The 17,590-nt window shown below is 44.9% G+C and overlaps 1 protein-coding gene across 2 annotated transcripts in view; it reads left to right on the forward strand.

The window, feature by feature from the left end:
• anp32e (acidic (leucine-rich) nuclear phosphoprotein 32 family, member E) overlaps positions 1-8,915 on the forward strand; it is a 16,142-nt gene extending 7,227 nt beyond the window's left edge. Inside the window, exons 4-7 of one of the 2 annotated variants that reach the window (XM_063186088.1) lie at positions 774-936; positions 2,408-2,529; positions 4,429-4,483; positions 6,909-8,915. In XM_063186088.1, the coding sequence (XP_063042158.1) occupies positions 774-936; positions 2,408-2,529; positions 4,429-4,483; positions 6,909-6,985 (417 nt within the window). In that variant the 3' untranslated portion in view covers positions 6,986-8,915. The remainder of the gene's footprint in view (positions 1-773; positions 937-2,407; positions 2,530-4,428; positions 4,484-6,908) is intronic. The other variant, XM_063186089.1, reaches the window with a different exon arrangement.
• Positions 8,916-17,590: the final 8,675 nt, after the last annotated feature.

Below are 17,590 nucleotides of genomic sequence, written 5' to 3' on the forward strand. Positions count from 1 at the left end.
GTTATAAATTAATACATTTAATTTAAATACACATATGTTTTTAATAAAGTCTATTAAGTATTTAATGATAATAATTAAGTGCTTAATAATTACACTACCTGTATTTTTCTTGCTCTGGTAAGAGAGATAGGAGAGATGCAATACATTGAAATTATTAATAAGTAATACTGATATGTGTTTAATTAAGTGCATGAAGTATTTAAATATTGAAGTGCTTCATAATAACACTACTCTTCTTGTTCATCTCTGACATTGTAACACATTGCAAGCCAGTTAGACTTACAAAAGTAAGTTGCCCTACTGCCGATTTCTGACTTGACACAAATATGAGTCTCTAGTTCACTTAACTGATAACAGGGTAGCCTCTTACTGCAGATGGGGTCACCGGTGGCGGCGGGGCTATTCACTATTTGCGTAAAATACTCAACTACATTATAACAACATTGCTATGACAGTACAGAGAGCCTCAAGTAACAGATGAAGACATAGACATTACCATTTTAGTGACAGCAAGGTTATAACATCGGCTCTGCACTAAGGGGTTGAAGCAACAGGGCAACTTACTTTTTCTCTCTCTCTCTCTCTCTCTCTCTCTCTCTCTCTCTCTCTCTCCCAGTCTCTCTCTCTCTCTCTCTCTCTCTCTCTCTCTCTCTCTCTCGGTCTCTCTCTCTCTCTCTCTGTATGTGTGTGTGCGTGAGCGTGTGTTTCTATTGACAACTAACTGACCCCTGAGCCCTGTCTCACCTGTCTTGTTGTATCTCCTTCCCGAACAGCAAAACCTGAAGAACCTGAAGAGTCTGGACCTGTTTAACTGCGAGATCACGACCCTTGAGGAGTACCGCGAGAGCATCTTTGAGCTGCTGCCGCAGGTCATGTACCTCGACGGCTTCGACGCTGAGGACAACGAGGCGCCCGACTCAGAGGCCGACGATGACGGTACACTGCACATAGTTAACATATTAATAATATTATTCAAGGGTTTTCGCGAGGCCGAACCCGAGTCAGAGGCCCACGAGGATGATGGTACTACAGGCAATGCACTTAAACACACTTCCCGTTCCTCCTTACCACACTTAAAGTGATACTGTCCTATTTTTGGAAATAAGCTCATATTACACATCCCCTTGAGTTGAATTATTGAGTTGTACTTTTCCCCTGTACTTCCTGTCGTTCTCTGAGTACGGCAGTGCAAATTTTACCTCCATGCTAGCAGTTAACATTGACTTCTATGAGACCAGTTAGCCGCCAGCTGCCGGTACACCCAGTCAGATGCTGATGATAATTGTACAGGCAATTCCCGTTCCCGCCACGCTTAAAGCCGTGGCCAGTGCCCATTCCCGTACCTAATCGAGAACCGGACGTCATGTTCACGCCACAGATCTTAGCTTTTGCGAACCGCAAAATACTTCTTTTTTTCTCTGCAAATCGTGACGACAATGTGCCGAACGTGCGGGCACAGGCACCGACTCTGTTCTGGTCGGCCTGAAAAACACTATCGGAGGCCCACAATTGTACAACTCGGCACACGGTCATGCTCTAGTACGCTTCTGCACCCCTCAACTAATCGTCCATTACGCATGCTGAGGAGGAAGACGGTGGTGCAGTAAGAAATGTTTGTTGGCTCAACTTGACTCAATCAAGTCAATGTGTCTGAGTTACGGGTTATTTCCCTTTTTTGATCGGCTTTCACAAGACTCCCGAATCGGAGGTGAATGATGACGGTACAGTTCAGACTGTAACAATTTAATTCAGTCAAATCATTTTGTTGCTTTGACTTGTTAGGTTTAGTGCTACCTTGTTTAGACTTACTTACCTGTGTAATGTTAACTCATTTGGTTGCATTTGGTTGAGGGATGTACCTTTCTACTTCTCTATTAGGAGGTAGGTCATGCTTGGTGTACACAAGGCGTTAGACTGCCAGTATGCTGCAGCATGCTATGAGGGCAAGCCATTAGATGTAGTTTATTCTGTAGACTTAAATGTAGACTGGGATCAAACTACACTTTAACTTTAAAATCATCAGATTTTGGCGCCACACACATAAAGAAAATCACAGCTGTAAATCGTACTGTATATCCGATTGTAAACACTGACACAATGCCCGGTGTTTAATATCTATGATTTGCAGTCTGAGAGTCTTTGACCTGTCAAAATTCTATCTTAGAATGTTGCATACGACGAGGAACATTGCCTCACAATCACTTGCGATGGTCCTGGGGGGTAACGTTCCTCTGATTGTCGTGGGGGATTTTTTGTTTTGTCTGTTTGTATTGTTGAATCTGTGAGCAAACCAAAAACACATTCCTACTTATTACTAAACATATTCCACCTGTATGTTATACTGTAGATATGAATAAACTTGAACTTGATTATAACCATATTTGATTCTTACCCGGTGTTCCTGCAGATGAGGATGATGATGGAGAGGAAGGGGGCGGTCCCCTGGGTGACTATGACGATGAAGATGAGGATGAGGAGGGATCAGAAGGAGGCGAGGTTGGGCTTTCTTATGCCACCAAGGGGCTCCCGGTGAGGGCTCAACTAACACAACAATCATTTCCGGGAACACTTTACTTGACGCAGGCGTCATACGCATGACATAACAATGTCACAACAGTGTCATAATGCAGTCATTCATGTGTCATAAACATTATGTCAATGTCATAAACATTTTTATGCCTTTATCATTAAATGACATTCGGTTATGGCAGAGACAGCCCCTAACAATGTCAACTTCTCATGACCATAAAACATTTATGATACTGACACCATGCTTATGACTCGCTCATGACTGTGTTATGACACTGTTTTGACAATATTATTATATTGACACTGTTATGTCATATGTATGACGCCTGCGTCAAGTAAAGTGTTACCATTTCCCCCTTTCCTCTGCTAACTAACACCCAATGATCTCTTCTTTCTGGGGGGTGTGCCGTCACACCCAATGATCTCTTGTGTCCCGTGACACCCAATGATCTCTTCTTTCTGGGGGGTCTGCCGTCACACCCAATGATCTCTCCTTTTCAGGGGTGTGTTTCTCGAAAGTGTAGTTGTTGGCCAGTTAACAACTTTGGTAGTTGCCAATGGGAACTTGCATTGTAAACACCAAAGTAGCTAATGTAGTCAGCAACTATGGCTTCGAGAAATGCACCCCAGAGTTGTATAAAGTAGAAGTAGAAGTAAATGTAATTACAACACTAGTGGTGTGATGTGTATGTAGCTATGTAATATCATAACTACTAGTGTTGTGATTATGTCATAACAGTACATCCATCTACTTTATACATCTCTGCCCTCTTTCCTCATTTAACACTCTATGATTCGCCCTTTTCGGGTGTGTGTCCTGACACCCAATGGATGCTCCTTTTGGGGTGGGTGATGTGACACCCAATGATACTCCTTTTCATGGGTCTGGGCTCTGAATTGACACCTGTCAAAAATGTGCAACTGACAGAATCTGGCAACTGGCTGAATGCTAGTGAATGAAAATCCATTTTGGCAGGAGAATAGCATTAGCCAATTGGACATTTAGCAAGCCAACTTTTTCCTGCAACATCATATGGGACCAAGGAATTGAGGACTCCAGGCTCTTCTATTAGATGATTTACCTCTTAACTTAACCTGGTTTACTCCAGAACCAGCTCTGTAGTACTGAATAAGCCCCTTGTCTTAGCCTACTGTCCAGGACCACACCGCTTAGTTTACATCTCTGCTCCAGACAAATAATTGACCCAATAGTGGCACCAATTTACTTCGGTCAGTCACCATCGGCTAAAGTGGCACCATCATTTCTCTTTGCAAAAGGCCAAATTTTCACTTCAGTCACCCAGCTGCCAGGTGTTGATTTCACTTCAGTCAGCCGTTTGCCAGGTGTTGATTTTAGAGCCATTGGGGTTTGATAACAAACAAAAGCAAACAACACACTTGTCATTATGTGATAATACGGATGTATAGACTTGGGTATGGCAAAATACCTATGATATCCCTATAATTTTAATGTAAGACTTAAGCCAGGAAATAGCTGTAGTACATAGTCTGTTGACTGTTACTAATACCAAAAGCACTATTTTCTCATTTTACCCAATTTCTGTTAGATCATGTACGTAATGACAAGTGTGTTGCACTCTCTTTGCTGCTGCATGTAACATTAACAGTTAATTGATGACTCGAATTGAACACTAACATTAATGAGATAATTGTTGTTATTTAAATGAGAACACCCCAATGTTATTGAAAATACATTTGCCAATCAATGATCATTAATATCACAATTATTTTTCTGTCATATCCACATCAATGTCCTAACATGGCTGTGACAGAACAAAACAGCTTTTAACCCCAATGACTAACGAAGAGTAACCCAATGATTGATAATTACTAAATCAATATGTTGAGTTTTGAAGTTGATGTTCTTTCTTCTGGCAGGATGACGATGATGAGGATGACTATGGGGAGGAAGAGGAAGAGGAGGGCGGTGAAGGTAAGAGCCAATGAGATCAGGCCAAGGTGTCAGCCAATGAGATCAGGCCAAGGTGTCAGACATGGCTCAGTCAGAGATTATTTAAGTATAGAGATATGCCAACATAATAGGTTTCTATGGGCACCTAGCACAACCAGGTTCCGGTCTGCCTAAAGGGGCGTGTCATAATGCTCCTAGCATTGAATAGAACAGTCCTTAGGTCTGCCTAGGTCTGCCTAAGGGGGGCCATAATAGAACCAGGAAACAATGGGCCAATGGAACCTCGAACCAGGAAACAATGGGCCAATGGAACCTCTCTCTCTCTACTCTCTCTGGCTCAGTGGTCAGAGTGCTGGCCTTTAGATCAGAGGGTTGCAGGTTCAAATCTCACCGTTACCACCACCTTCATCCATGACTAAAGTGTCCATCAGCAAGGCACCGAACCCCACATTGCTTCGGGGACTGTAACCAGTACCCTGTACCTAAAATAACTGTAAGTCACTTTGGAACCAAAAGCGTCAGCTAAGTGTAATGTAATGTTATGTTATGTCAGCTAACTGCCTCATCCAATGGCAATCTTTGACACTGACAAGTCATTAATTATTATGAAGCTTAAAACCAGCAATAGATTAGATGGGGTTGAGATGGTTGCCAAAGCAGTGAGGGTGGTTGTGGCCTTTGGATCAGAAGGCTGTGGGTTCGAATCCCACCTAGTTACTACGTAGTAGGATGAATGTGTGTCCCTCCCTACGCCTTCATCCATAGCTGAAGTGTCTTTGAGCTGAACAAGCCCCTCGTTGCTCCAGAGACTGTAAGCAGTACCCCGTAGGCTACTTAAGGTAACTGTAAGTCGCTCTGGATAAAATGGCCAGCTATGTATAATGTAATGTAAAAACAAGTTTTGAGCCGTCATTGATATTGACAAGCTATTGATTAGTATGAAGTTCGAAAGCAGCCGTATAGATTTGTGTTGCTCTCCATGTCTGTGTACCACGAGAGTCTGTAGCAGCAGACACGGGTATCGACCCACTTAAACAGGGTGCAGGGCCGGCACTGACTGCTTTTGCTGGGCCTAGGACAAAGCCACCTGAAAGGGCCCCCCTATCCAATACATACAATCAGGGCTCTGAAGTAACTTTTTTCATCACTAGCCAAAATGGCTAAAAGATGTTAATCTTACTAGCCAAACACACAGCCAAATGGGTCAAAGCGGCTAGTAAGCTGGTCTCAACAATATTTGGCCGGTTGGCTGGTGCTAATTTAGAGCCCTGCATACAATGTAATGAAATCCCAATGTTCGCGGGCCCCCTCTCTCCTTGGCCCCGGGGCAACTGACCCCTTTGCCCCCTCCCCTGCCCTGTCGGCATCCCTGCAGGTGCATTGACTCGTATTGATGGCGACGGTTGCCAAGTGTGGGATTGACTCGTATTGATGGCGACGGTTGCCAAGTGTGAGATCTATTGATCTGACTCTGAGCCCAGTTTGCTATATCACACCCAACAGGACGCCATCAATGGCGGCTAACAGTTTGTTCCACCAAGAGCAACCTGTAACTTCCTTAGCCTCTTACTACAGATGGGGTCTCCGGCATCCGGGCCTATTCACTATTTTCTGAAAATACTCAACGTAAATCATAACAACATTGCTATGACATTACAGATAGCCTTAAAGGGACACTGTGCAGGAAATGGTCAAAAAAGGTACTGCAAGTATGCGGCTCATTGAAACTGGGCTGCCTATTGCCAAATTTGATCTTTACATGAACGTTTACTGAGTAATAAACAAATATTTTCTAGTAAGATCCAAGTACAGTCATTTTTGCAGCTAAAAATGGCTATTTTTGGAAATTCAAAATGGCGGACCATGGTGAAGATCCCCCTTTTCATGTATGAAAAGTGCAATTTTTCCAGTCATAATGAATACTTAGAATTTGATGCTGGTGGTCAGTATTCATGAAAAAGGTAACATTAGTGAATGGGCAGCATGAATTCTGGAAATAAATAACTAAAAATCTCACACAGTGTCCCTTTAAGTCAGAGATTAAGACATACCCCTTACGATTTTGGTGAGAGTTCACTAGTAGTTGTTTATCGATGTCAAGACAAAATGTTAGTGATTGCATGGGAGGAGTTCCCTATTTCTCCGGAGATCAGAAACGGTATTTGTAATTGCTCCTGGCCTGACTAGGAGGTGTTGTGTTAGTAGGAGGGCTTGGCCTGTGTAGGTGTGCTGTACCTGCGTGAAACGGGGGTGCATTTCTGGAAAGCGTAGTTGTTAGCCATTAGCAACTTCGGTAGTTGCCAATGGGAAATTGCACTACAACCAACAAAATAGCTAACATAGTTAGCAACTACGCTTTCCAGAAATGCACCTCTGACAGAGGAGGACCTGTGAAACTGACCCGTGTGAGTTTGTTTGTTTGTTTGTGTGTTTGTGTGTTTTGCAGAGGAGGACGTGCGGGGAGAGAAGAGGAAGAGGGCTGCGGAGGACGAGGGCGACGATGATGATGATGATGACGACTAAATCTTCACCTCACCACGGCAGCTGATTCCCTGAATACCACCCCCCCCAACCCCCCCTCCCTGCTGATAGAGCTCCCATGAAACAGAGCGTGTTGGTCTTGCAGATTGATGATTTTTTTTTGTTTTGTTCTGTTTGTATTTACGATAGAATTCACTGTAGAAGCTACGTGTTTTCCTTTGGATATATAAAATATATATTATAATATATATATTATATATTATACTATTTGAAAAAAAAATGAAATGAGAGGTTTTAACTGATAATTCATTTATAACCATTCCAGCTGTAATGTCCCTGACCCCAAGTCCAAGTATTTTGTCAAGTGGGGGGGGGTTACGATAGATGAGTTGAGGGTGGGTGTTGGGGGTGGGGGTGGGGGGGGAGATTTGGGGGTGTTGACTTGTATGTACTCAACCCGCTTGTTATCACCTGCACAACAAGAGATGCAGAAACAGGGAGACATTAAACACAAACAAAAACAAAAACAACAGGAAAAGTAAACAAACAAACAAACCGCATGAGGAAACTCAAGAGTTCTCTCTCGTGTAGATTTGTTGTTTTATTCTTCGGCGCCATCATGGATCATCCTTTCAGGGACTTTTATTCTGAAAGCCGCGTCTCTTCAGGAAGACGGACCACCTAAAACAGCAACCAGGCCCCGCCCCCTTAGCAGGCCCCGCCCCTTTCCACTCTCAATCATCTACCTCTGGCGGCTCAGGCTCCGCCCACCTGTAAGGAGCCGGCCTATCACCACCACCTGTCGTCTCTCTTCCATTGGGCAGACACACACACACACACACACACACACACACACACACACACATACACACACACACACACACACAGGACGTACGGATGCCACCACCTGACGAGACAGCACAGGGCGGGTGCAAGCCAATCTTTGTCCTTCCCTCCTTTCCTAAGGCCTCTGTCCTCTGTCCTCCTCCGTGTCCATGGAGATACCGAGTTTCCCCGCTGGCAGCCAGTGCAGGGCCACTCTGTGGGGACTTTCTACAATTCAACATCCTTGCAATTGATTGCAAATGAGAAAATTAACTTTTGGAATCATGCTTTTCTAAAGAAATTGACTAAAAACTTTGATCATCAATGACGTTGTAGAGTCTCACGTCATGAAGACGAGGGGCCACAGCAAAGGACGGGAGGACAAAGACTGACTTGCACCCCACACCTGACCTGAGGGTGGTCACATGACCTGGCGGTGGTCACATGACCTGGCGGTGGTCCTCTTCTCTCCAAGCATCTTTTTGAATAAGGGTTCTCTCTCTCTCTCTCTCTCTCTCTCTCTCTCTCTCTCTCTCTCTCTCTCTCTCTCTCTCTTTCTCTCTCTCTCTCTCTCTCTGCTTCAACCCAGATTGCAATTCTCTCTCTGTCTGTCTCTCTCTCTGATAGATTATATAGTTATTTGACAGCTAGATGTGTTCAGAAACAAATAAGGCTGTTTTATTTTATTTTATTTTTCTTTGTTTTATTTTATTTGTTTGACTGTTTCTTTTTAAAACTCACACAGGTAAAGGGCAGTGGTAAAATGTAAGCCTAAAAAAAATAATCCAACCAGGAAGAGGATTGCATAGTGAAACATTTTGGGCCAGGTGTCTTTGTTAAAACGTTAAAACGTACCAACGTGAGTTCGTATTTTTGGCTCCTTTATCGTTGGGACACAACAGGCCACAGGTTAGACTGTGTAAAAAGCATTCAAATTAACACAGAAAACACCTGGTTACCATCAGGGGCGTTCTCCAAATCTCCATCTGAAAGCAGTTTACAATGCAAACACTTTTTTCACACCTTGTACAATATGTCTAGTGTTACAGCGCCATCTTTCTAGACTGAAATTGAAAGCTGATTTTCAACTGCTTTGTATTGGAATAACGGATCACCCCCGGCTATAAATAAAAAAGAGGTTAGTTTGCGATTTTTCTTCTTATTTTAACAAAATAGGAATGATAATCTTTTAAGCTATTGTTCGTATGGCAATATGTACATAGTATCTGTTCCAACAGGTTTTTGTGTGTATTTTTTTAAAGACTTGTTGTGTTTAAATTTGGAAGCACAGGTCATGGGGTCGTCTAGGCAACCCTGCTCTCTCCGTCTCCCCTCTCCGTTACGCTCCTTGACTGTCGTGAGGGTTTTTGTGTTCATCGTTTTGTGTGCTGTTAAACCTTCTCAGAGGGTGTTTGTTTTTTTTGTTTGTTTTTTTTGTAAAATAAAAACCCATCTAAAAGACAAGCTTCATATGACAACCCATCTTCATTATGAGGTCACTGTGCGCATCTTTTGTAACCCGTGCCAGCGGGAAGCCGATTGAGGAGTAGACCTAGCCAGGCTGTGCCCTCCTAGTGACGCAACACTTTCAGCCTTGCAACTAGTCAGGTCAAGACCAATGCAAGTACTTTCTGAGTTCCCGCAAATACGGGAACTCCTCCCACTTTGTTGGTAAGCAAACAACCATAAGCAAACCAAGGGAGGCGGGTCAACCACGCCGTTGTTATGCTCTTGGTCAGACCAAGTCTCGAACAGATTTGAACGTCGATGATAATCAGGCTACAGTTTACCTACAGACAGGGACGCCGCAAAAAAAATTGGGCCCCATGAAAGATTAATATTTTGTGCACAACCATGCATATGAGCCTTTGATGGTGTACACACTGTATTGGATGTATTTTCGTCAACACTTTTAACCAAAGTGTGATGGCGTGCAGAAGTTGGGTGGTCACAGGGACAACGTCACCTGTCAATAATCTGTATTCTGCATTCCAATTGGTTGCTCCCTTAACTCGCGTCGCTCGAAGATAAAATAAGTTTATCTCGGAACCCGCCCACATTGCATCGCTTGTACCTCGCGGGACCCATGCCTACAGTCGGCCATCTCAATGTTAATTGTTATGCTCTTGGTCAGACCAAGTCTTGAAGAGATTTGAACGTCGATGATAATCAGGCTAAAGTTGAACTACAGTATCTGGGCTGTTGTAATCATTTCCTTTCAGCTTAAAGGTGCGCTGTGTAAAACTTTCAGCAGTTCATTTCCAGAATTCAGGCTGCCAATTCATACATGTTACCTTTTTCATGAATACTTAGCACCACCATCAAATTCGAAGTATTCTTTATGCCTGGGAAAATCACACTTTTCATGAATGAAAAGGGGGGGGGGGGTCTTCTCCATGTCCACCATTTTGAATTTCCAGAAATAACTCTTTTTGGCTGCAAACCTTATTGTATTTTGGGTCATACCACTAAATATTAGTTAGTTTTTTATTAAATATGAATGAAAAGGTCAAGTTTGGCAACCGGCAGAATAGTTTCAATGAGCAGCGTAGTTGCAGTTTATTTCCAGCATGCCAGCAGGAAGCCAATTGGGGGAGTTGACCTGCAGTTCCAGAATAGTTTCAATGACCAGCGTATTAGTTGCAATACCCACTCTGGCCACCATCCTAGTTGCAATACCTACTCTGGCCACCATCCTAGTTGCAATACCCACTCTGGCCACCATCCTAGTTGCAATACCTACTCTGGCCACCATCCTACACAGTGCACCTTTAAAGGTGTTTGGTGATTGGATGAAAGAGGGCAAGTCCTTCAACAGCCATTCCATCAAAGACGCTCGAAAGAGCATTTCAAAAAACATTTAATTATTTTCTTACTTCAATTATTTTCTAACAAAGACCTGGATAACACAAAACAACTTCACATTCAGAATTCTTTTAAAGCAATTATTAAGTCAAGTCAAGTCAAGTCAAGTTTATTGTCAATTTCTTTACATGCACTGGTCATACAAAGAATTTGAAATTGCGTTTCTTGCTCTCCCATGCAGACATAGACTAATCTAGGTAAGGACATAGACAGTATAGACATAGACAGTACTCATACATGGACATAGACAGTATGGACGTAGACATTGCTCATACAGACATTTAAAGTGCAAGACTGGACAACAGAAGACTTGTAGAGAACATACATTAAGAGGAGGTATTTTGTTGTTCTTTTTTCTAAAAGTCCTTTATAGCGTTCTGACATAGTAATAGTAGCATTTGAAGAAATAAATAATTAAAAAAAAAGGTTTTTATTAAATACACCAGCAGCAGTATGTGTGTGTGTGTGTTTGTATGTGTTTTGTGTGCGTGTGTGCGTGTGTGTGTGTGTGTGTGTGTGTGTGTGTGTGTGTGTGTGTGTGTGTGTGTGTGTGTGTGTGTGTTTAGTGCAGGTAGAAAGTGCGGTGTGCGTCTGTGTGTGTGTACCTGTGTATGTGTGTGTGTGTGTGTGTGTGTGTGTGTGTGTATGTGTGTGAGTATGAGTTGTGTGTCAGTGTGTGTATGTTTGGGTTTAGTGCAGAAAGTGCAGTGTGCTTGTGTGTGTGTGTGTGTGTGTGTGTGTGTGTGTGTGTGTGTGTGTGTGTGTGTGTGTGTGTGTGTGTGTGTGTGTGTGCATGTGTATGTTTTGAGTTAGTGCAGGTTGAAAGTTCAGTCACAGATGTAGTAGTGCAGGTGGAATGTTCAGTCGCAGATATGGTGGTGGGGATGAGGGGGGGGAGCGTTGTCAGTGGCCTGGCTGGCTAGAGGCTGACAGTGAAGGGAGAGTGGGTTGAGTGTTCAGTATCTTGATTGCTTGATGCATCGTGCTGCTTGCAAGCCTGGTGGTACGGGAACGGAGGCGCCTGTACCTCTTTCCAGAGGGCAGGAGGCTGAACAGTTTGTGTGCAGGGTGGCTTGTGTCTTTGATGATCATCAGTGCTTTTCGGGTGAGGCGTGCGGTGTAAATGTCCTGCAGGGAGGGGAGTGGTACTCCAATGATCTTCTTCGCTGTGTTCACAACACGCTGGAGTGTCTTCCTGTTTTTCTCCGTACAGCTTCCTCCCCACACTGTGATGCAGCTGGACACGACGCTCTCTATGGTTCCTCTGTAGAATGTTGTCATGATGGAGGGTGTAGCACTTGCCTTCTTTAGTTTGCGCAAGAAGTAGAGACGCTGATGGGCCTTCTTCGCCAGTGATGTAGTGTTGGTGGTCCAAGAGAGGTCGTCGCTGATGTGCACTCCAAGGAACTTGGTGCTGCTCACTCTCTCCACAGCATCACCGTCGATGGTCAGTGGTGGCAGTTGTTTTTGGACCCTCTGAAAGTTGACAACAATCTCCTTGGTCTTGTTGACATTCAGCAGGAGGTTGTTGTCTTTGCACCATCTGGCCAGCAGGTCTACTTCTTCTCTGTAGTGGGTCTCATCGCCCTTAGTGATGAGGCCCACCAGTGTTGTATCATCCGCAAACTTCACTAGATGGTTAGTGCTGTGGGTCGTTGTGCAGTCATGTGTCAGCAGCGTGAACAGCAGGGGGCTGAGAACACAACCTTGCGGAGCCCCCGTGCTCAGGGTCAGGGTGCTTGAGGTGTTATTCCCTACCCGTACTGCTTGTGGTCTCTGCATCAGGAAGTCCAGCAGCCAGTTGCAGAGGGAGGTGCTGAAACCTAGTTTGTCCAGTTTCCTGATGAGTTGTTGTGGTATTATGGTATTGAATGCTGAGCTGAAGTCAATGAACAGCATTCTCACATATGAGTCTTTATTGTCCAAGTGGGTGAGGGCTGGATGGAGGGCAGAGCAGATTGCATCCTCCGTGGATCGCTTGGCTCGGTATGCGAACTGGTAGGGGTCCAGGGTGGGGGGTAGGGTGGCTTTGATGTGTGACAGGACTAGCCGTTCGAAGCACTTCATGATTATGGGCGTCAGTGCTACAGGACGGTAGTCATTGAAGCATGATGGTGATGATTTCTTCGGCACGGGTATGATGGTAGCAGCTTTGAAAAGTGATGGGATGACTGCTTGCTCCAGAGAGATGTTAAAGATGTCTGTGAAGACATCCTTCAGCTCTTCTGCACAATCCTTCAACACTCGGCCAGGTATGTTGTCTGGGCCAGCTGCTTTGCGTGGGTTGATGGTGGCCAGTGTCCTCTTCACACTGGCAGAGGACAGGTACAGGGGTTGATCATGGGGGGGAGGGGGAGTTTTCTGTGGATGAGTGTCATTTTGTGCTTCAAAACGGGCAAAGAAACTGTTCAGGTCGTTTAGCAGAGAGGTGTTGTTGTCACAGCTTCGTGGTGCGGGCTTATAGTCCGTGATGGCCTGTATGCCCTGCCACAGGCTCTGTGCATCTCTGCTGTCTTTGAAGTGTGTTGTTATTTTGTCCGAGTATTCCTTTTTTGCTTTCCTGATGCCCTGGGACAGGTTTGCTCTTGCTGCTTTTAGGCCAGCTACGTCTCCTGCTCTGAAGGCTTTGTCTCTGGCCCTCAGCAGTCTGTGAACGTCTCCTGTGAACCATGGCTTCTGGTTGGCTCTGGTGGTGATGCGTTTTATTTCTGTAACATCATCAATGCATTTTGTGATGTAGGAGGTCACAGTGTCTGTGTACTCCTCAATGTCAATGTGGTTGCTGTGGGTGGCAGCTGTTTTGAACATGTCCCAATCTGTGGTTTCAAAGCAGTCTTGTAGTCGTGACACGGATCCCTCTGGCCATTTTCTCACCTCCTTCAGAGCTGGTTTGGTGAGTTTTACCTTTTGTCTGTAGGCTGGCAGTAGCAGAATCGTTAGGTGGTCTGATAGGCCGATGTGGGGGATGGGCTTTGCCTTGTATGCTCCTTGTTTTGGGGTATAAACAAAGTCCAGGGTGTTTTGTCCTCTTGTTGGAAAGTTAACATGTTGGTGAAATTTTGGAAGAACTGTTTTGAGATTTCCGTGGTTGAAATCTCCCATGACCACTGTGAAGGCATCTGGGTGTGCATCTTGTTGTTCACTGATTCCCCGATGCAGCTCGTTCAGTGCCTCGCTTCTGGCGCTGGTGGTATTGCTAGGAGCGAGGTAAACTGCGACCAGTAGAATGGCGGATATTTCTCTTGGTAGATAGAAGGGTCGGCACTTGATGATCATGAACTCCACTAGTGGAGAGCAGTGTCTCTGTACCACCGTAGCATTTTTGCACCAAGCATCATGTGTGTAAACCCCATATTCCTCCCCCTCGTTTTTTCTCTGCAAGGGCTCTGTCCGCTCGGTGGCACGTAAGTTGCTCCAGTTGTAAAGCCGAGTCCGGTATGCCGTCGTTCAGCCATGATTCTGTAAACACGGTTACACAGCAGTTCCTCACAGTTTTGTTCGCTGATCTTAGTAGCCGTATGTCATCCATCTTATTGTCCATAGATCTTACGTTTGCCAAGAGAATTGATGGTATTGCTGGACGAGTTGGGTTGGCTGCAAGCCGTGTTTCGACGCCACCTCGTTTGCCTCTCTTCCTAATTCTGGAGCACCTCTTTCGCCGTCGCCATGTAGGCGAAGCAGACGGGTCCGATGTATGCCGCCGTAGTATCCCAAGTTCTTCCAGTGTCTCTATTGGTATATCCAATACATCGCTTGAGTTGTCCATTCTTATCTGCAACAGCTGTTGCCGACTGTACATGCGTTCCGACATAGTTTCCGACGATAGACATTTCGAATTAAGAGCAACCATGTGTTTGTCCAAAAGCCATTGGTATGTCCAAAAAGCGAGTGCGTTACAATATGCAACCTTGCCTCCTCCACTTGTGCTTGTGGCCTCGCCCCGCCTCCTGGTCCCTCCTCTGTGGAGAAAATGATTAAGTTTCCCAGCTGTCACCCTAGCCACAGCAACTTTTTAGAGACTGTTTTTCATTCACCATCCCAATGACAAATGAGAAAAAGACTTTACAATTGACCTTTTGCAAGGTATTGAAATATAATGCTGTTGTCAGTGATGTCATCATGACATATTACTTCCTGGTACGAGGAAACAAGCACAAGTGGAGGAGGCAAGGTCGCATATTGTAATGCACTCAGCTACTACCTCCACAGTCAGATGACCTCCAGAGCAGCCCAAAGGAGGGCTGAGGAGCCAGTAGTATACTGCCCCCTGGTGGCCGCTATGATCGCTGACCTTCAGGACAACACGCCTGCTGTGCGCTAAATATTACACTCCTCTACAGGCCTGGACTGGCCATCTGGCATAGCAGACACTTCCCGGTGGGCCCCGCACCCTCGTGGACCCCTATATTTCAGAAATGTAAATAATAACATATTTTTTTTCTTTTTATATATATTTCTGAAAAAAGGGTCGCACAAGGGTACGGGTCCCACCGATGAGTCAGTTCTGCGCCGCTAATTATGAGGGGCCCTTTAAGCCAAAAGTGCCCGGGGCCTATATTTCTAATTATGAGGGGCCCCTTTAAGCCAAAAGTGCCCGGGCCCTATATTTCTAATTATGAGGGGGCCCTTTAAGCCAAAAGTGCCTGGGCCCTATTTCTCCCCCATGAGGGGCCCCTTTAAGCCAAAAGTGCCCGGGCCCTATTTCTCCCCCATGAGGGGCCCCTTTAAGCCAAAAGTGCCCGGGCCCTATATCTCCCCCAGTCCAGTCCAGCACTGTGCTGCTCATCTGCCATCTGTGGAGCCCAGCCCGTATATACTCACGGGATTATTAATTCATGAGATTAAGGTTTCTCACAGCGCACAGAGACAAGGGGGGGGGGGGGGGGGGGGGTAGAGGGGACAGGCAGTGTTACCAGATTAGGCTGTTACTTGCCCAATTGGGTTGCTTGGGATGGCCGTCTGCGGGTGAAAATGGTGAAAAACGGCCATTTGGTGAGTCTCTCTGCAGTTTTATGGGTATAGAAATCAATTTTAAAAAATTGAAATTAGGCGGATTTAAGCGCCTTCCGGGCAGTTTTTGAGCACCGTTTGACCTGGAAATGGTCCGTCAAATCTGGCAACACAGGGTGGGGGCGGGGCCAACGCAACGCGTGTGACCAAGTGGAACAGGACGGGGGAGAGTTGCCGTGGCAATGCTGCTCATGAATAATTCAAATACTCGATATGGCTGAATTCAATTGGCCGGGTGGAAGTGGTGGAGGCGGGATTATGGGTGTGATGGGTGGAGCCTCTGAGATGTGTGTCATTAGTTATTCATGAGTGACAGGCCTGAGTACTCCATGGCACTTAGTCTAATACTTCGCTCAACATAACACATGGACTCAGTCAAGCGTTGGCTTACGCTACGCTGATACAAGGCTGGACTGGCCATCTGGCATAGCGGGCATTTCCCGGTGGGCCCCACACCCTCATGGGCCCCGCACCCTCGTGGGCCCCGCACCCTCTTGGGCCCCTTTCAGAAATGTACAAATTAAAAAAAAATATATATACAGTATATCTGAAAACAGGGGCCACGAGGGTGCCGGGCCCACCGGTGAGTCAGTTCTGCTTTAATCGAAAAAAGTGCCTGGGCCCTATCTCGGTAATTATGAGGGGCCCCTTTAAGCCAAAAGTGCCCGGGCCCTATTTCTCCCTTATGAGGGGTCCCTTTAAGCCAAAAGTGCCCAGGCCCTATTTCTTCCTTATGAGGGGCCCCTTTAAGCCAAAAGTGCCCGGGCCCTATTTCTCCCCCAGTCCTGCTCCACTCAGCTGTCTTTGAATACAGATCAGAGTCACACTTACAAAGTGACACCGTGAACAGAAATGAAATATTAAAAGCAATTCAGCGGGGGACACAACTCCAGAGATGGATCGACAACTGACACCTTTTGGAGCCACGTCGACTTATTGTCTATTGAGCCAAGTTATCCAATAGTTCTTTTAGATGTTTGGTGAATCACTCAAGAACAACAGGGTAGTGGGCCTACACATTGAAAAATGCAAATCACTCAAGAACAACAGGGTAGTGGGCCTACACATTGAAAAATGCAAATCACCCATGAACAGTGTAGTGGGCCTACACATTGAAAAGTGCAACAGTCATTTTCCATTAACCCGTTAAGACACAGCATTATAAATCTGCTGTTACCAGAATGGCAATGACCAAGTCCTAGTGCATTACAAGGCTCTGTGTTATGCCATAGTAGTGTAGTATTATGGTAGTTAACTTTTCAATGAGTATTACAGCGTTCTACTGGTGGAATGCATTATGGGGCTAAGACACTAGCCATTTAAACGTTTGCTACATTACGGCAATGACCAAGTCATAGTGCGTTACTAAAGGCCCTCTGTTACAGTATGTCATAGTAGTGTAACACTAAGGTAGATCACTTTTCAATGACTATTACAGTGTGCCTCAAGGTACGGTGTGCATTAAAGGGCTACTTCATAAAAAAAACATTTGTAGAAATAGTTATTGTTGTATAAACAAAGCAAGTCAATAAGACCTTAAAACTATTCTGTGTTCCCTCTTGGTAAAGCCAAAATTCCTCCTCGCTTCTCTTTTTAAAGCGAGCCACGTCGACTCATTATCTATTGAGCCAAGTTATCGAGTAATCCTTTTAAATGTTTGGCAAATCACTAATGAGTAGTGCAGTGGGCCTACACATTGAAAAGTGCAACAGTAATTTTCCATCAACCTGTTAAGACACAGCGTTATAAATGTGCTGTTACCAGAATGGCATGACCAAGTCATAGTGCATTACTAAAGGCCCTGTGTCATGTCATAGTAGAGTAGTACTATGGGAGTTAACTTTTGAATGACTATTAGAGCGTACCACAAGGTACAGCATGCATTAAGGGGATACTTCATCAAAAAACATTTGTAGAAATAGTTATTGTTGTATAAACAAAGCAAGT

Source organism: Engraulis encrasicolus, chromosome 20 (assembly GCF_034702125.1).
Source record: "Engraulis encrasicolus isolate BLACKSEA-1 chromosome 20, IST_EnEncr_1.0, whole genome shotgun sequence".
In the NCBI taxonomy this organism is placed as follows: domain Eukaryota; kingdom Metazoa; phylum Chordata; class Actinopteri; order Clupeiformes; family Engraulidae; genus Engraulis; species Engraulis encrasicolus.